This window comes from Leiobunum rupestre, chromosome 4 (assembly GCF_980474605.1).
Source record: "Leiobunum rupestre chromosome 4, qqLeiRupe1.1.hap1, whole genome shotgun sequence".
Taxonomy (NCBI): Eukaryota; Metazoa; Arthropoda; class Arachnida; order Opiliones; family Sclerosomatidae; genus Leiobunum; species Leiobunum rupestre.
In genome coordinates, this window is record NC_143387.1 from 36409814 (window position 1) to 36430322 (window position 20509).

The 20509-nt window shown below is 37.4% G+C and overlaps 1 protein-coding gene across 1 annotated transcript; it reads right to left on the reverse strand.

The window, feature by feature from the left end:
- Window positions 1-1228: 1228 nt before the first annotated feature.
- Window positions 1229-18439, reverse strand: LOC149947613 (allatotropins-like). Its single transcript, XM_090171971.1, has 5 exons — window positions 18207-18439; window positions 9024-9218; window positions 7575-7762; window positions 3661-3749; window positions 1229-1602 (listed from the first exon to the last, which is right to left on the reverse strand). The coding sequence occupies exons 2-5, from the start codon at window positions 9114-9116 to the stop codon at window positions 1559-1561; spliced, it is 414 nt and encodes a 137-aa protein (XP_090028097.1). The 5' UTR covers window positions 9117-9218; window positions 18207-18439; the 3' UTR covers window positions 1229-1558.
- Window positions 18440-20509: the final 2070 nt, after the last annotated feature.

Consider the following 20509-nt stretch of genomic DNA (forward strand, 5'->3'; position numbering starts at 1 on the left):
GCGCGGCCATCTTTGTTTGTGTCAAGAGTCTTTTAAGATAAGTAAAAACATAAGTTGGGGTTCCACTGAAGGGTCAAGGGGTTCCGAGAATTCGCAGCGCGGCCATCTTTGTTTGTGTCAAGAGTCTTTTAAAATAAGTAAAAACATGAGTTGGGGTTCCACTGAAGGGTGAAGAGGTTCCGAGAATTTGCAGCGCGGCCCTTTGTTTGTGTCAAGAGTCTTTTAAGATAAGTAAAAACATGAGTTGGGGTTCCACTGAAGGGTCAAGGGGTTCCGAGAATTCGCAGCGCGGCCATCTTTGTTTGTGTCAAGAGTCTTTTAAGATAAGTAAAAACATGAGTTGGGGTTCCACTGAAGGGTGAAGAGGTTCCGAGAATTCGCAGCGCGGCCATCTTTGTTTGTGTCAAGAGTCTTTTAAGATAAGTAAAAACATGAGTTGGGGTTCCACTGAAGGGTCAAGGGGTTCCGAGAATTCGCAGCGCGGCCATCTTTGTTTGTGTCAAGAGTCTTTTAAGATAAGTAAAAACATGAGTTGGGGTTCCACTGAAGGGTCAAGGGGTTCCGAGAATTCGCAGCGCGGCCATCTTTGTTTGTGTCAAGAGTCTTTTAAGATAAGTAAAAGCATGAGTTGGGGTTCCACTGAAGGGTGAAGAGGTTCCGAGAATTCGCAGCGCGGCCATCTTTGTTTGTGTCAAGAGTCTTTTAAGATAAGTAAAAACATGAGTTGGGGTTCCACTGAAGGGTCAAGGGGTTCCGAGAATTCGCAGCGCGGCCATCTTTGTTTGTGTCAAGAGTCTTTTAAGATAAGTAAAAACATGAGTTGGGGTTCCACTGAAGGGTGAAGAGGTTCCGAGAATTCGCAGCGCGGCCATCTTTGTTTGTGTCAAGAGTCTTTTAAGATAAGTAAAAACATGAGTTGGGGTTCCACTGAAGGGTCAAGGGGTTCCGAGAATTCGCAGCGCGGCCATCTTTGTTTGTGTCAAGAGTCTTTTAAGATAAGTAAAACCATGAGTTGGGGTTCCACTGAAGGGTCAAGTGGTTCCGAGAATTCGCAGCGCGGCCAGCTTTGTTTGTGTCAAGAGTCTTTTAAGATAAGTAAAAACATGAGTTGGGGTTCCGCCAGAATTAGGTGGATAATTTAGGGCTCCATAGAAAAAAGAAATTGGGAACCGCTGAACTAGAGGTATGTTTCTGGTTCTAGAAATGACGAGACTGAAGAGACAGGCGATTATTAGAAGAATCTTCTATTCACAAGCTTTTATTTTTCTCATATATTATTTTTTTGTCTGATCGATCACGCGACATGACGTGTTTCCGCGAAAACTGACCAACTCGTTCATTTTAATACACGTATGATAATGGAAGTTAAAGACTAATTTGATACTTTTTATTTCAACTACTTATTTTTCATAACTCTGGTAATAATATTATTTTTTTCCGTATTTCAAGTAAAGATAAATGAAAAGAAAAAGAAGGTGATATGTATCGAATAACGAGTTAAGAAAATTACTCCTCTATAGATAAAATCTACAAATCTTCAATTTTCAATAGAAGTCCGTCAAAGTGCTTGATATAATTCTTCTTGCGATATCATACCGTCACCTGTACAAAAGAAATTATCACGTTTAATATTTAACTTAAAAAAGGGTTTGATTATAAACCCCCAAGGTTCTTAAAAAAATTCCTCAAATTCCAACCCTCCAAAACCCTTTAACGGAAATTTTCAAACCCACAAGGCTTAAAAATGAACACTTTTATGATTATAAATTGAACCATTAGAAACCCTTTAAAAACTTCCTAGGGTTTGCAAAAAAACTTCGTAAATACAGACAGTCGACACAACACGACTTATATTTAAACTCTTTTCAAACCCTTTAAACACTTCCTAGGGTTTGTATTTATAGATTAAATTTAAATTAATTAATTTAATTTATGACTTTATAACAAATTTTGGCGACTGCAACGGGTGTGTTTCGAACCCAAGCCCTCTAGCACGACAGGCGGGCGTTTTCCACAGAACCACCGAAAAATGTATGATTGCAACGATGTTTTTTTTTTTTTTTTGGAGAGTGACACGCAAAGTGATGTCGGCTAAAAGCCTTAGACACCAACTTGCAACGATGTTTAGATAAACCATTTTGGGGAAAGTCCGTCTTCCTTTACGTTTTATGAAATTATTATACGGCTTGATATCAAATTTTGGCGTAGATGGCGTGAGATAGTTTAAAACGTGCAGGGTTTGAAAAGGGTTTTAAAAAGTGATAAATTATTATATTTTTTCTTAAATTGGAATCCTAAGGGTTTTCCATTGACCTATAGGGGTTTCCTTTAAACCCTTTTCAAACCATGCAAGTTGCCAAAACAAACCTTAAGGGTTTATAATTATTTCCTAAACCTTTTTTAAACCCAAAGCAAACCCTAACAAAACCCATGGAAACCCTTTTTTCTAACTGTGTACCATCATTCAACGCAAACCCGTGAATGATCTTCTTGTCACTTAATGATCGAACTCTTACAGTCGGCGCATCAGCCGTGATTTTAACCCCTATACATTGTAATATAGCTATTTTCTAAAAGTTGTAAGTGTACCGATATTCGAAGTCCCTGAATAAGATTTAAAGTACTCGTGTATTCAATTGTGTACGATACTTCGCTTAAGACTTCCAACGAAATTCCAAGTGAATAAACTATTAACTAACGCTTAATAACCAAGTAAAGCGTTGTATAGTGTCGGTTGCGAACAAAACACGAACTATCAAAGCCACGGTTTGGTCTTCTCAAATTAGTTTTTTTCAAGTTAAAGCCCACTTGACAAGAAATAATTTCGAAGGCTTTAACGAGTAAATGGACGGTATCGGCGCATCAAACCCGGAGCTACTCAGTTCCTCGGATGGGACTCGGCGGCTAAGGGCCACTATTGATCAGAATGAAGAACTTGACAGTGTCCGACCAATGGTCAGTTTTTAGCCCCAACGTTTTCTTCCACGTTTCGAGAAAGAAAAACTATCTAAGAAAGTGACATTGCGACCCGCTGATAATAGCTGGAGGGATTAAGGGATTTGAGCGCATTTTTCGAATTGAGACACGCCACCGACAACATACTCCGACACTTTTTTCTTTTACTCTTTTTTTCAACGTCTTTTGGGGGAAACGTCTACATTGGTCGGCGAACGCCTGCCGGTTTGACAATTATCTAAGTCTATTAAACTGGTTCCACGGGGAAATAACAAAAGGACTTTTTCTGTAGTCGTGCGTGTCAGACTACTCCCAAGTTCCAATATTTGTAGCTTACCAATGTCTTTTTGATCGATACGTCCCCATGCAGATATCATGGACTTTCTTAACAGTCAAGTGAATTTTGCAGTTTGTTTTATAATGGTAAAAAAAAGCTTTTCTATTTATCCAAAATAATTTAATGATTTTGTTCGTAAGCGTTTTCTTCTATAAACAGTGAAAACTTGGCGGGCCATATGTTATTGGCTTTTCAGAATCTCACAATGTTATGTTTTATTTATTGGGAGTTTTCCCCGAGTGTCCCGTGAAAAACGTCAGGAAAATAATCAGCTACCGGTGAAGATATTTCAATTTCAAATTATTTTTGTCGAAACCTTTCGTCGCGTAGAAAAAGAAAAGAATGACAGAGTGTCGAATAAATCTCACCATTGACATCGACCGCCTTTTCGACGATCAGTTTAGCCAACGCCGGACTGCGGGTCACTTGTTCCGCGAGCCACGAAGCCGGTATCGCCCTGGAGAGGAACGGAGGAAGATTTAGAAAGAAAGGAGATATTATGTTAAAGAGCAATTTTAGATGGAATAAGGAAATGTTAGAAAGTCGCGTATAGTTGCGCGCAAAAAAGAATTCGAAACTTATATACACTTTGAAAAGCTAATTTCTGGTTGACCAAATTATTCTACACACGAATATACAGATAAAATTAGGAAGTTATAATATTAGTTTAATTCAGTGGCGTAGACAAGGGGGGTTTCCGGGTCCAGACCCCCCTTGGGCCTACATTTGACTGTACTAAATTTCGACCCCCTTCTCGACCCCCCTCTTAAAATTCACATACTTCGACCCCCCCCTGACGAATTTCTTACTACGCCACTGGTTTAAATCTTTATAGGGTCCTTGTGGTAACATAACCAAGGATCAAAACTTTCAGAGGCTGGTAACGCAAATTATATCAATCTCCGGGTTGAAATTCATCGGGTTATAGTTTTTAAATCCGTTATGTGTAATGAGTTCTTATATATTGAAATATAAGTAAATATATTTCACGAATATAAGTAAATATATTTCACGAATATAAGTAAATATATTTCACGAATATAAGTAAACATATTTCGCGAATATAAGTAAATATATTTCACGAATATAAGTAAACATATTTCGCGAATATAAGTAAATATATTTCACGAATATAAGTAAATATATTTCGCGAATATAAGTAAATATATTTCACGAATATAAGTAAACATATTTCGCGAATATAAGTAAATATATTTCACGAATATAAGTAAATATATTTCGCGAATATAAGTAAATATATTTCGCGAATATAAGTAAATATATTTCACGAATATAAGTAAATATATTTCACGAATATAAGTAAATATATTTCACGAAAATAAGTAAATATATTTCACGAATATAAGTATATATACTGTACATATGTACGGTACATAAGTATACATACATAGATATAGGTATATAAATGCGTATTAATTTGCCGATTTAAGCTTCATCGTGGTGATTATTATTCGTAAAATTTGTCATTGGGGAGGCCACTAACGAAATCGAAGCGGCGAATAATCGACGTCAGCAGAGAGGAATAAAATTTGTCCGAGTTGTCGTAAAAGGTAATTAAGGCAGTCGCGATTTCGAGGCATTACGTATATTAGCCGTGTTTACAATGCCTCCGCGGAACGGGCTAAAGACGAATATTTTCGACGATCCAATCGGATTAATTGGCAGCGATCTCGCCAGTGGAATTCCCTTTTCCTATCAGTGCATTTTGATGAGTTATTTCGATCACCTCTTCACCTAGCTTAAATCAGGCAGTTCGCTCAAGAGTCGGAAAGTTCAGCCACGACGAACTTTCCTTTAATTGGGGTACTCTCCAGCCCACCATTACGCTTTAAAGTAATAGACCTGGTCTAACAACCTTTCTCTGTAAATCTTAGCAAAGCGACTTTTCTAAGATTTGAAGAGCGATATTCGCGATTCCGCTATTCTTGCACTTCGTAAGAGTGCTTCTTTCGCGACGATTTCGTCGCGGTTCGGAACCCACAGAATTGTCAATTACGTTTCAGCTTGGGTGCAATAGGCGCTTTGATAAAACCGATTCAGCAATTATCTATGAGGTATTAATACGCGTGCCTGGGCGAGCAAACTACTCTTTATATAGTGCGGAAATAATGGAAACACGCTAATGAATGTCGAACCTGGTTGACTTGGATAGTTAGTCTAATCTGGTTACCGGCTAACCGAAAATATTTTGCTCAGTGGTCCCTCTCTTATACTAAGTAAGAATCTAATAACCAAAGATACTTCAAAAAATATATAAAATAGTATTAAATCATTAACGCTAAAGTTTATTAGAACTAACACTCAAGAAAGAAACATCTTGCCCTCCCCCAACTTGAATAAAGAAAAGGAACTCAAAAATCTTAACAAAGTAATCATAACAGTTAGTAACAAAAGAACATATCCTATACTATCTAAACCAAAGAACCTTCTAAAAGAACCTCATTCCCCTAAAGGATAAATAAGAATTAACACTACTGTTAACAAAAAACCAGCTACAAATGAGATAATACTCTAACAATTTTGAATGCCTTGAAATCAGATGACCAGTTTGAAGGAGGGTGGTGGAAGGTCCTTCGTGACGCGCGAGCCAACAGCTCCCTACACTAACAATTACCCAATAACCTCGACAAGTTTTATGGAAAGGGAAAACTAGATAACTCGGGGAAAAACCCCTCCAACCAGTGGGATGGAAACTTGTAAACTTAACGCGAAAGGATTTGTGTTTAGTTTCCAGCAAGTGCCACGAGCCCACAGTACGCAGCAGGGGGAAATTATTCACCTACTTTTAGAGGCTACTCCACTGTAAAATTCTTCCACAGCCGAAACGGCAATCGAAAATTTCTAGAAACCGCGAATAATAATTTCAAACTACTAACTAAATGGATCACCTGAATTTTCCCGCGACCCTTAAGAATAATTAGCATATCTTAATTCACTTTTCAATATAATTTAGTTGATACGTTGATAGTCTACGGTGGTGAATGAATAGCAATTATCTCCGGCGTTCTCAAATTTGGGTTTCAATCTAAGGGAGCTAAAATTACAATAATAATACGCTCTTAGAGGACCCGTAATTGTAAATAGATTTCCCAGCAAATTATCGCAATTTATTTGCCAAATAAATCATAGTCCGAAACGGCATTCCTCCGCGTAACTTATTACGTATAAATTTCGGGGAACGGATAGCGTCTACGGACGTATTCTAAGGGAATGTCTTGGACATTGTAAGTGCTGGCGTATCGTTTCGACTAATTGAAGGAACCCGTTTTATAATGCGCGCGAGGAATCACGGATCGCGCCTCAATAATAAGGAATCAATCAGCACGCGGCCACCGAAATCGACGAGATGAGGATTATACACTTGGCTCTACGAACAAACGCGAAATGTATATTCGAATTTATCGCGATTGAATTATAAGGAGGAGAGCTCGGCGGCACGAAAATCTTCCTAATCAAATTACTCGGATAGATTCGGCCGTAAACTGCTGCCAGCCATCTACAAACATCCGATTCTTTCTAAACGTTGGCGAATGTCAATAATTAAATTTTAAAATTGAAGTTTACGAAGTTTGAAAACCCAGGAAAATTATAAATGTCACCTCGCGTTATCCGTGGCGAAGTCATCAAGAATGCGATATATTATTCGAAAGATCAGAAAATGTATTTACTTTCGAGACGCGTTATACCGACTGCATTCGATTAATTTAATTCCAGTGGCGAGAGAAATTATTCATAGACTCGTTTTTCGTAGAAAACTACGTATTATAATTCTGGTTACTTGACTAAACCACTTAAAGTCCCTCGGCGATACGAGAAGTTAAATTATTCGTTAGAATTAAAAAATTTACGAATTTATTCTCCTTAAAGGCTTAGGATTTCTTCTGCCAGTTTTCCTTTAAGTTTTCTTTCCGCCGCGCAAATATCCTGGTGGTGGGCCAACGTGTTCCGCGGTTGGCGTACCACCAGGATATTTGCGCGGCGGGAAGAAAACTTAAAGGAAAACTGGCAGACGAAATCCTAGGCCTTTAAAGTAGCGCAAACGTACGCTTTTAAGATGTTTCTGGTATATCTTTAAAATTTATACGTAGTTAAAATCACGATTTGCTCGGCTTAAATCAAGCGGTACCGGGCGAGAGTCAATTTGGCCTCGTGAATTAGTTTAATTAATTTCGTAGTGTAAAGGTTTTAAAACGCTCGTAATTCTCGCGGCGGCTTTTATCCACGAACGGAAGTGAAATGAAATGACGAAAGCATCTCCAACCTGTTGCTGTTATCGAAGTTTCCGAATTCTGGTAATTCTCCGAGAAGTTCGGCGGCGGCAGGAGATAAAGAAGAGGCAGATGGGACTCTCTTTCCGAATCCCCTCGCGGTGGACAGCGCCGAGTTGCGGAATCCCCTCTTCTGGCGAACGACGCTCTGCGCGCTGTTGGGGACGCCAGATCCATCCACCTACGAACACCATTTACACTGTTAGAAGCTGAACAGTATCTTTATATTTCTCTACACACGAGGAAACTAAAATACTCGAATATTTGTGAATTTAAAATTAATTATTCATTTATCAAAGATAAATATACTTCATTTAAATTCGAATTTGCATAATGCTAATTATCTGTACAGACGTTAGAATGTATGTGTTTTTCTAAGAAGTTAAGATAATTTAGTTAAAGTTACTCTGGGAAATATTACGTTGAATTCATGAACAATGATAATATTTACAAGGAGACATCCCGAAGTGTAACCCATCGATTTTGTTCAAACTCGGGGGATTGGTAGACCTTTATATATCATGAAAAAACCTAAAGGGAATTTATTCAATGGGCAACCGTTTTGCCATGGCAACAATAAATGTTTTTGTCAACACAAAATATTATTTTTTCCCATTGAAAATAACATGGGATTTTGACCTCAAATTGATCAAAAGTTGTTCAATTTTGATGTTTTTTTTTGTCAATTTTTATCTATTTTTTCTATTTTTGGCATTTTCGAAATTTGGAAATTTGTTAATTTTTTTTTACAAATCGGTGGGTTACACTTCGGGATGTCTCCTTGTTAGTGTTGTTAATTTTCCGGAAAAATAAAATGCGGAAAATTTTTCGCAAATCGGAAAAATATAAAATTTAAACATAAATTACTTTTTAAGGGTTTTTAATGTTTTTAACTTTTTATCGATATAAAATGTCTAATATCAGTAAACATACTACAAAACATTAATAGAGTTATATTGTTAATCAGTTTAAACTAGTTTAGAGGTTTGGCTGTACTTTTAGATTCGAAAACAATAGGCGAAAATGCCGCTTTATTTAAATTTGAAAACAATATATTAGACTAATCATGGAATTAAAACTTTTTTATTTTTTTCGGAAAATTACGTAAAATTTTCCGACTTACAACACTATTAATATTAAATAAGTAGCGTAAGTAACGGTTCTCCGAAGCTTAAGGGGAAATTAAACGATTCTGAAGAAAAAAATAATGGTCCTTATTATAGGGTCCCAAAACGAGCTACACGGGCGGGCCCTGAATTAAAGGATTTAATTATTCCATATTAACAAACTTTCCCGTGGCCATGTTAAACTATTAAAAATTCAAATTTAGTCTAGAAGAATGACCAAAAGCCTTATTTTCTTTTCGAAAGAGTTTGTTAGAAACATCCGGTCAAACTAAAACCAACAATCGTCGAGGTAAACAAAAAAGAAGCCGATCTCACCTGTATACTTTGTACTACGGCAACGACAGCGAGGGCCAAGATCAACATGAGAAGACTAGCCGTGACGGAACTGTGGTTTCTCGAACTGTTCATGGTGTTCGGTGTTTGGTTTCGTCGAGAAACAAAGCAAACGGAAATAAAACGTCCAAAGCAAAAAACTCAGTCGGTTCTCGAGAAGTTCAGTTGAGTCGAAACCTGCGAAAAGGAAGACAATATTTCGTTTTTCAGGATACTCTTAGTATACGTCAAACGGGCAAAAAGTTATTATAAGGGCGGTCGAGTCTAGACCGCGACTCGCGTTTTGCGAGAGGATAAAACTGAGAGCGATTGGAATGACAATGTTTGCGGGTTCGATATTTCAATCACGGGAGATTAAGCGTGGCTTTCATTGTCGGATAGGGGACTGTCGAGATATCGGGGAAACTTTCGGTTGGGGGGGGAAGGGGGCTTTTGCTTTCTTTAGTTAAAAGAAAAACGAAAACTGCGGCCACAATGGCTTTCGCGAAACGCGGTCCGCTCGTAGAATTAAATGTCGGGATGTCACGAAAATGTGACGAAAAAATCCCCGTTCCAAATTTTGCTCCGAAGTTTCTTCCCTTTTTCCTCGAGTAGAGAAAAAGTGGAAATTTTCGAGGTTTTCATCTGTAATAACGTTTACCATTTCTCTAGAGATGAAGGAGCATTCGAGACCTCGAAAACATAAATTACTACATAGATGGAACGATAAAAAATTGGACGGATTTCTAGGATAGTTCGGAGTTTTTATTTTGTCATACAAACGAGTCCTTTTTATGGCCAAAAAGTATTATATATAAGCATTAAATTGTGTATGGTTTTCTAAAGTAATTTCTCTCGCAATATATTTCGTGTAACGACGAAAACAATACTCTAAACTAGTATATTATAAGTTTATAAATAAAAAAATGTTCAATGAGATTAAAACCGGGTTTCAGCATATTGGCCTGTTCGCCGACGTTTTCAAAAGTAACAAAAAGTCTAATCTAAAAATTTCATAGTGTACTGGTAAATGTTTAATTTTTTTATTATTTATTAACTATTACGTGTAAGATGAAATAACATCAAGTTTAACGTTCTTTCAATATAAGGGGGCAATTTAAACTCATCGTGGTTTCTTTTTTGTCTATTTTTATAGTTATATTTTCGTTTATATAGTTAGTACCCCTATCGCTTCCCTGCTGGTAGATGATTTTGTAAAGTCTTCCGCCTTGGAGGAGAAAATATTCCCGAAATAAAGGTTTTCATTTAAAATTTGGAATTTTTTACGTTTCCGTCTGTAGAGCAAAACGACAAACTACGCTTAAAGCCGCGTATATCTGAAATTCAAGGGTAAACACCCGTTTGATACGTACGAGCCGTCCACTTTAATGGCGTCTTTAACGAGGCCCTTTGGAGTTGTAAATGAGTCGCGGATCCAGCCAGAAAACAACAACGCGCGTAGCCTGGGAATGGTTTGTCAATTTTAAGGTTGGGCGAAACCGATTGAATCGTTTTACGAGCGGAGGAAGAATCAAAAAAATTTTACGATGTCGTTGCTATGATTCGTAGCTCGTCTTTTGGGTTGTCGCGCTTAGTTAACTGTCTGCCGGGTCCGTAGAAAACCCTCGACCCGCAAACCTCCATTAGAGAATTTCGAGTGAACTTTTCCGGGTTCGAGTTACGGGTCAGCGAGCTCTACCAGTTAACAGTTGGGATTGATATTGCCGGACTCTATAGCCGAAGTTCTTAACAAGAACTACCAGTTTTCTACGAAACGGGTGATCCCGAACCATCCGTAGTCGAGAGTGAAGAAGCAAAAATCGGCGTCTTCACCCCCAAAATGGCACATCTCTGGAGATTTCTTTTATTAGAATCGAATTTCGGGGAGACTCACTCTCGGGAAAGACGTACATTGACGTCGGTACCCGAAGAAAATGAAATTTTTACGATTCTCGGAGACGCTTCCGAAGAGACTCGATGCGTAGTCTATACTCCGGCGGCCGCGTGAACTGGATGATTAATTTCGCTTCTACCCTTCCTTTCGTTTTTTCTATAGTTATTCAGTTTTCGCGAACGTCTAGCGTACGAAAGACGACTCAAATTATTATCAATTATTATCGTCTTCGAGAAAATCAAAATTAAGGTTGGCAAATTTCAGCGAAAATCCAAAATGTTTATCTTATCATTAAGTTAAGAAAGTTTCAAAAGCGTTTATTGTTGCTAAAAGTCAAATAAAGCAGACTCGTATATTTATTTTCGGGATAAACAAATCTTTGATATTTTTCTAACCGGATATTATATTATTTAAAGGAGTATTACCTAAAACTTTATACAATAAATAATGTTTATAAAAAAATATCTAAATACAAGTGTATTATTTATAGTAAATGTTTGAAATGTGCGCCACCTATCGCTACAGGCGAGAATAGCCAATACCTCATTTCTAGAAGTGCGTGATAGAACGCGTTTCTCAACTTCTCGCTACGTGCTGTAATTCCAGATCCATCCGCTATCCAACCCTGGCGCTAGTAGTTGGGATTCCCAGGGAAAAGGGGGGTAGCAAATATTTTCGGTGGGGGTTAGCGCATTATTTACTTTTAAATAATTGTGGGTGGAATATTTATTTAACTTTTGCAAATGATCGTCGAGGGTTTCTTTAATGAAATCATAGTTTTGTTTCGAACTTCATGTTAGAAAATCGTAATATTGCCTTGAAGCAATTTTTGCTATTCTCGATACGTTTCTTGGGATACATCCCCGAAAGTTTAAAGAAAAATAATGAAATAAAACACTTAATAGCAAGTTTTAAAAAGATGGAATCTATTTGTTTCAAGGCATACCTTTGGCTTATTGAACAAGGTCCGCTAATTTTAAAAATGTTAATCATACTTATTACTTATCGAACGTAATTATTCGTCGAATCTTCATAGCTTTAGACAGTAAGAAACTAAAGAACTCGGGCTTGAAAATTTATCCCAAGGATGTATCGAAGCCAACCAAATACAGCTATTTGTTTTAGTACAGGAAGTTTTGCATTTCGCAGAGGGTTAAATTGAAAATAGAGGTAAACTCCCAGCGGTAATTTCGATTCCCGACGACTCAGAACCGCCGCAACCGCCTGGAGAGATCGTTTCCAAATTTTCAACATCGCGCAACAGCAAAGCAACTTCGTAATAGAAAACGAAGCAAGGTTTCAGTGTCACTACTGAAACGGCCTTTGCTTGGAAAGATAACGGTTTGTCGTAGCGATTTAGTTGGAAAATTATAAAGTTTAGAATTAAATTAGGTCTTAATTTCCTTTGTCAGTTTTATAGATTTGAACGTCTTAAAAGCACGAAGGGAATAATTATTAATGAATAGTAATTTAAAGATGTCAATTTGAAATCGCGGGCGATGGGCAAAAATGTAGAGCCTTCCCCGTTGCGCAGGTAATTGTTCCTCAACTTTCGAAACGCCCCGAGCTAATTGGTGGTCGCTCGTGGGCTCTCGAACGTTTCGGGCAGCGCTTGTCCATGATCAAGGACGAGACTCAGTTCAATTAATTGAACACTAAATTCTTGGAGTTCAGGTAGGAATAACCCATTAAAAATGGCCCGACCGACGTGATCAATTATAAACGCGTAATTATACCGTCGCGCACGCGTGATGTCTTCAAATTAGGTGGAAAAATTAGTCTCGCCGTGCGCCCCGAAAAGTCCCCCCGCGAAAGTTCACTTTACTGACAAGCGAAACTAAACTGAGTTAATTAAGGTGATTTTTGATCGTCCTATTATACAAACGTGATTTGCATTTCCCCTATTTTTAAAATTTCATAATAAGCCTGCGCTGATTTTAATTCTATATCTAAAATAATTCGAAGCGCATTTATGAACGTCGCTAAATACCAAAAAGTGAATCTTTAAAGTTTGGAAAATCATGGGTTATTTTATATCGTATAATAATATTTTGAAAGTGACACGCTAGTTTGTCACGAGTCGCTTGCATTTCCCAGAAAAGGAAATTGCCTCGAATAATTTTAATTAACCTACTGCAATTTACTCCATATTCTGAGTGTGGTTTTATGTATTTTTGAAACAAAAAATAATATTTATAATCAAATAAGCCACTATAACCAACGTACTTAAACCTAATTTAAAATTCCATTTATACGCCTTCCCTAAAATCAAAAACTTCAAATATGTAATCTATGGCACTTTCATGAACTCTCAGAGCCTGTTGCAAAAGTATGTTTGTCTAGGATTGGCCAATATAACTTCTACGGTGGAATCCTCGCCAAGCATACTTTGGCAACAGGCCCTTAAGCTGTCCTTTTAACGACTATTAATATCACGTTATTCAAAAACGAAGATTTAATGATGTAGAATCGTTACCGTCCACACTCTTGATAAGGGGCGGAATGGGGAGAGGGGATAACTTTCGTTTGGCAATACGTCTCTACTCTTAAATAATAGATGGTTTTTCATTAGCATATTCGTTATTCTGCTCCCAAATCGTTGCGGGATCTCGAAGAAAATAAGATTGGAAACGGATACTTATTGATTGACTGAAATGCGATATAGAGCGCGAGAGATACATTCGGATATATCAAGAACTCATCAAGAAAGTTCTCGCGTAATAGCTTACTCGAATCACAAATAGAACTTGATTGGATGCAAATATTGCGCTTCGTTGAAATTCAAATTTGACGCTGGGTCGTCCTCTTGCCGGATGCACGCGCTCTGTCCGTTTATTTACGACGCGCGAAAGTTTTAGTTTACTCAAATGGCGTGAATCGGCCCTTACCTGGCGTCGCTTTCCGAACAAAATATTTGGGTGTATTCGGTGAAACGACACGCGCGTTCATTCTAAAAATAATGAGATCGTTTTTAATGGAACACAAAGCCGGCCTGAGCGTCAACAACTTCCTAATTCTTTGATGATAAAAGCGAAGAAATGTTATACAGGTAATTACTTCTCATACAAGGTCGCCATATAGGTGCGACTAATTATCGCGTTCGCATCATCAACTTAATTCCCGCATTAAAGTCTGCGCGCTTTAATTTCGTATTTTAATTACGCCTACCGGTCGCTTCGTTCAAAGCTTAATCGCGTTACTCGAAAAGAAAAGATTCTTTATTAGAAATAGCGCGAAAGCCGTTTTGGTAAGGATTATTTTAAATGACCACAATTTATAAACGGAATTTAATAGCGAGCGTGTATTGTACGTTTATTTAATTAATTTCTATTTTTGATACTCGAGTTTCACGCGCGGTTTGGTGAACTGAAAGGAATTCGTGTTACAGTGTGCGAAGTGGGAATTGGTCCACCCATTGCTGCACCTTCTGCTGGGTTGAGTGGCTAGCGTCAAAGGTGCGACCATCAGTAGTATCATGGGTACTACTACCCATGCTGGATTTGTCACCTGTCCGGGCTAGGTGGACGCTGGCGTAGGGCACTATGATGATAGGCCTAGGTACACTGGGCTATAAATTCTGACACACTGTTGCTTAATGGTGTCATCGTAGGCTTTGCGGTTAGTCTCGAAAGTAGCATCAGTTCCATTATACATCGCGAAAAGATTGATTTTGAAACCGATTTTGGAAATCGCGTATTATATTTAGGCCTTTCTGTCAGCGAAAGTTTCGGAATAGAGTCAAGCTGTCATAGTTAATGTATTATTGATTTCTTTGAGCCTTCTGGTCACTCTTAAAAGCGCGCCTTTTCTACTTGGAAGACGCAATTGTTTAACTTACAAAATATGACGATAAAACTGGCGTATATTCGGCACTCGCTATTCGGATTACGAAAGGAAACGTGATTCCTAAAATTCCCAACCAACTATTGACAGTTAAAGCAGTTAAGTTAGTAAAACGTTTCTTGTACGTCTAACTGCCATTATTTAGCGTAAAATAATATTCGAAGATGTCTCGAAACAAATACGAGGAAAAAGAATGAATTTCGGTTTAACCGAGAAGGAGAAATGAGCTTATCGAAGAACGAAGCGCGATTGAGGGGAATTCCCGTTTAGGGGAGAGTGAGTATAACAAGATTTACTAATTCCGAGGTCGTACGAAGTCCAAGATTCGCGAAAGACTTTAATCGAATAGGGGTCGAGAGACATGCCCCTAATAGCCATCTGCGGGATCGTTCTAGTCCGCGTGACAGCGACGGAAAGTTATACCGTACCTCGGAATGGTAGCCTTCCCGCGGGACTAAAAGCAACTTACTCGTGAACTGGGAGACAAAAGCGGCTCCGCAAAAGTGTCTTGTTAAAAGGGGAAGACCAATATCGGGGGCATTCTCATTATTAGGCAGAGAGGAAAGGTGCGGGGGGTAATTGAATTGGTCTCTCGGCTAAGATAGAGAAAAGCCCCGCGTGGCCCTTAGACCTTTCGCGCGACCAGCACCCACTCCGCCCGCCTTAGATCCGCGACCCGCTCTCTCCTGGCGATCTCGTACGCAGCCTCTTTCTTCTCAGAACCCTGCGGAGAGTCGTCGTTCGCGACAAGAGGCGACAATTATGAACGGAGCCGTTCGCACATAAAAATTGTTTTGTCGTTAGCGCTTATCGGAGATTAACAAAATAAAAAGAGATTTTCGAAAGGCGTATATCACCTCCAAGCGCTAATGAAGAGGGCCGATTAGCTTTGTAGCGATTTTACGCTACCTGGTCTATGGTACCCGAGTCATTAGCTCACACCATTTTCCGACGAATATACTCGTCCCACAACTTGTTATATAGGAAACGTAGGTCTAAACGTATGATTTATGTATATTTTTGATTAGTGTCAGTAACGCGCCAAATTTCCGTGGCTCTATTTAGTTTCACCAAAGGTTAAGCCAGATTGGGTTTAGTGTCTGTAATGCGCCAAATTTCCGTGGCCCTATTTAGTTTCACCAAAGGTTAAGTCAGATTGGTTTTAGTGTCTGTAACGTGCCAAATTCCCATGGCTCTATTTAGTTTCACCAAAGGTTAAGCCAGATTGGGTTTAGTGTCTGTAATGCGCCAAATTTCCGTGGCCCTATTTAGTTTCACCAAAGGTTAAGTCAGATTGGTTTTAGTGTCTGTAACGTGCCAAATTTCCATGGCTCTATTTAGTTTCACCAAAGGTTAAGCCAGATTGGGTTTAGTGTCTGTAATGCGCCAAATTTCCGTGGCCCTATTTAGTTTCACCAAAGGTTAAGTCAGATTGGTTTTAGTGTCTGTAACGTGCCAAATTTCCATGGCTCTATTTAGTTTCACCAAAGGTTAAGCCAGATTGGGTTTAGTGTCTGTAACGTGCCAAATTTCCAGGACTCTATTAAGTTTCACCAAGGGTTAAGTCAGATTGGGTTTAGTGTCTGTAACGCGCCAAATTTCCGTGGCTCTATTTAGTTTCACCAAAGGTTAAGCCAAATTGGGTTCAGTGTCTGTAACGCGCCAAATTTCCGTGGCTCTATTTAGTTTCACCAAAGGTTAAGCCAGATTGGGTTTAGTGTCTGTAATGCGCCAAATTTCCGTGGTGCTATTAAGTTTCACCAAAGGTTAAGCCAGATTACCGTTGTTCCGTTTAATTTCACGAACGGTTCAGTCAGATCGTACCGAGAGTACCGCGTATTTTCAATGATGAATATACGGTTTTATTTTACCTTTGTGTTATTTTATAAGCCAGATTGGGTTTACACTCTTAAAAACGTTGGGTTAAATGACTTTGGTATTTTCATTTTTAACTACTTTTTGAGTCAAAAATAACCCAAATGTAGTTGAAAATCTTTAAACGCAAAATTTGGGTTAAACAAAATTAGGTTGTTTTTAAGATAATATAATAGCAACCCAAAATTGTGTCATACTATCAAATTTAAAGTTCCCACGCGCCAAAGACGATATGAGCATCGTAAATGTGTCTATCGAACTTGTAGTCTTTGGAAGACTAGAAATTAAAAATGTTGCGCCATTCTTGCATCGTTTCCATGAAAGGATTCTTCATTTTTGATTCTAAAGGTATAGAATATGTTTCATTTAATTTACTACTTATAATTTAAATTTGTCCGATATTAATTTTTTATGTTGTGTTGATATTTCAGCGGAATATTCTTTCCAGTGTGATCAAATTTATAAACCAATTTAATTGTAAATTTATTACCCAAAATTGAGTCATATATTAACCATATTTTGGGTAACTTATAAATTTAACCCAAAATATCATTATTAAAATAACCCATTTTGGGTGAAAACGAAAACCACCCAATATTTTGTTTGGTTAAATACTGACCCAACAATGGGTAAAATAACAACCCAATTTGGGTCAAAAACAACCCAATCTTTTTAAGAGTGTACTTTCTCGATCATTTAAAGGAAAACTGTTCTAGGAAATCCAAAAGCAAGCAGTTCACGAGCATTTCAAAATAATTCTAGGGTACTTTAGTTTCTTTAAACAATAGTTTCGTAAGAAATACCAAGTACAAGAAATATATTTGCTATTTACCGCTTTATATTACTCTCGCAGACTCATTAACAACGTTACTAAGAATAACTCATCAAGATTAAACGTTAAATAAATGTGACTTTACAAAGCGCTTTAAATATAATTTAACTTTACCCCGAGCGTTTTCCAAAAGATAATATCAAATATTCAAATTTTGATCAGATAACTCGCGTTGCTACTATAAAATTATAGAAATGTATGATATTTTTGGAGTATTTATTAAACTATTAGTTTGATTTTTTAGCTGCATTTATAAAAAAATATATAAAAAGATTAAGGTATTAACACGCATTTATAAAAACCTAATTTTTAAAATATTTAAATGGTTTTCATAATACGGAAGAATATCATGCTTTAAACCATTAAATCTTAAGAGAAGATACCACACAACATGCAAACATTCAAATTTTTGAAATTAGGGAAAAATTCGCGTATTCTTCATAGCAACGTTTACTGTATAAATAATATTTGTAGAGTTTACTGTAAATTTTATTTGAAAATTGGTGTCGCTAATTCGCGAGTTTTCAATCAAGTTTTATCTCATTCTCATTTTACAGGAATAAGGAAGATATAATTTTCTAGATATTAGAACAGAAATGCGAACCACACTGATGCATTTCTTAAACAACATTTTAAGAAAGATGAAAGAGTGAGAGGGAGAGAGAGAGAGAGAGAGAGAGAGAGAGAGAGAGAGAGAGAGAGAGAGAGAGAGAGAGAGAGAGAGAGAGAGAATGTACTTTACCTGCTCTCTGGAAAAGGACGAGATCGAAATCGTCAGCGCAACGAGAGAGAGTGAGAGCGAGCGAGCGAAGTGGCTTTTTTTGGTCGTCGGGTTGAATGAAGAGTCGCTTCTGTCTCTAGCGCTTCTTCCAGCGTTCCGAAGTCTCCGGATCAGTTTTGTTCTGGCGAGTGAGTGAGTGTTCTCGGCCCGTTCGGAACCTTTTTATGGATGCTCTCGTGCCTATTTCGTCACGGACAATACGGCCTTCTAGTCTGGCGAAAGTCCTTTTTGAAGGGATCCAGGCCGATGAGTGGCGGCCAATCACGGCACGCGCAACTTTCGCAAACCCCGCCCATTTAAGTTTCGCCGCGTTATTTCGAATCGCCGATCTTCGTCCCACTCGCCGAGAATAGCGTCGGGAAAGTTCGCGACTTCTTAACCCCCCGCGTCCATTTCCGCCCTCCTCTTCGTTATTAGCTCTCCAAGAACCCGATCCCAAAAAAACGTTTTGTCCCGGAACATTTTAGCTTGATTGATACTCTTTAAGAAGACGAAACTGGATTAGAACTATCCCTGGAAAAAGGTGTGATGCGCACCCAACTATAGCTGATATATTTTCTCTACAAAGGTGAGTTTATAATAGACGGTGTCAACTTGAAATGTTTCGCGAGTTCAAAAATAATTTGAAATCAAATAATACCTTTCGTGGAACGTTTTAAATCATATTTTAAAGAGTCCTTTTTAATTTTGATATTTCATACCATAAATGGTATTATTTTATTATATTATATTATATCTTATTATATTATATTACAATACCGTGACATTAAATTTACATTACAGTTACATTAAATTTACATTACATTTACATTACATTTACATTACATTTACATTACATTTACATTACATTTACATTACATTTACATTACAGTTACATTACAGTTACATTACAGTTACATTACAGTTACATTACAGTTACATTACAGTTACATTACAGTTACATTACAGTTACATTACAGTTACATTACAGTTACATTACAGTTACATTACAGTTACATTACAGTTACATTACAGTTACATTACAGTTACATTACAGTTTCATTACAGTTTCTTTACAGTTTCTTTACAGTTTCTTTACAGTTTCTTTACAGTTTCTTTACAGTTACATTACAGTTACATTACAGTTACATTACAGTTTCATTACAGTTTCATTACAGTTACATTACATTTACATTACATTTAGATTACATTTACATTAGATTTATATTAGATTTACATTACGAAGGGAATTTCATCTCGGCCCCTCAACAATGTTATTTTCCAATAACATTGTTTTTATATTTATTTTATCCTAGTCCTTCAACGAGCACTTTTAAAGTAATTCTATTATGATCATATATTTTAAATTTAGTAGTTGGTATTATAATGAATATTGAGGAAAGCGTTTAATGATATAATTTCTCTTATCTAAACCACATTAAGTAAATTAGTAATATATTTGAAGAAGTCGGAGCTACCGTATGGAAGTGCAACATAGATCTCATGATACGCAAATTTGTTTATTAAATATTAAAACCAATTACCAAGCCTTGGCCAATACCGAATTTGGAACTTTGATGCGGTTCGTTAAATGTTTAAGGTCACGAGCTACGCAAATTTGAGTTCCTGAAAATATTCTACTCGAATCAAATGAAACATAATACAGAAATAGAACTGATGGTTTTTTTCAGGTGAAATATAGCTCAACATATTAAATTTATGGGAAAACATTTTGAAATAATACACTTATTGATTGAAAATATTTACATTACGTTTTCATAAAATTTTATTCAGCCCATCAATTCCAATAAACAAAATTAAATTGAAAACGTTTTTTCCATGGATATAAATTATTTTTTTTTACAGAGGTATAATTTTGATTATTATTTTCAGTAGAAACTCGAAATATGAAATTGCGTTTATTCTCAGAACATAAGAATCTAATTGCAAAAACGTCGAGGAAAAATATTACTAAAAATTCGACGTTCTCTTTTATTTGAGCTGTTTATCGGAAATGTGAGAAATGTAAACGTATTTATACAGTGGGGTGGCGGAGGGGTTAGCACTTACGCCTAGCAGCAAGAGGAGCCGGGTTCAATCCCAACTTGTGGCACTGGGTGAAAACTCGGAACAACTCCTTCCGCGTTGAGTTTGCAAGTTCTATCCCCACTGGTTTAAGGGGTTTTCCTCCGAGCTCTTCGTATTCCCCTTCCAAAAAAACGTCTTGAGGTTAACGGTAATAGTTAGTGAAGGGAGCTGTTGGCTCGTGTGGCATGAAGGGCTTG

Excerpts from the sequence above, each read along its gene's own strand:
- LOC149947613 (XM_090171971.1), bottom strand. The coding sequence starts at position 9,116 with ATGAACAGTTCGAGAAACCACAGTTCCGTCACGGCTAGTCTTCTCATG. Across the intron at positions 3,750-7,574 it reads AACTTCGATAACAGCAACAG|GGCGATACCGGCTTCGTGGC; the intron begins GTTGGAGATGCT and ends GTTCCTCTCCAG. Across the intron at positions 1,603-3,660 it reads AAAGGCGGTCGATGTCAATG|GTGACGGTATGATATCGCAA; the intron begins GTGAGATTTATT and ends TCTTTTGTACAG.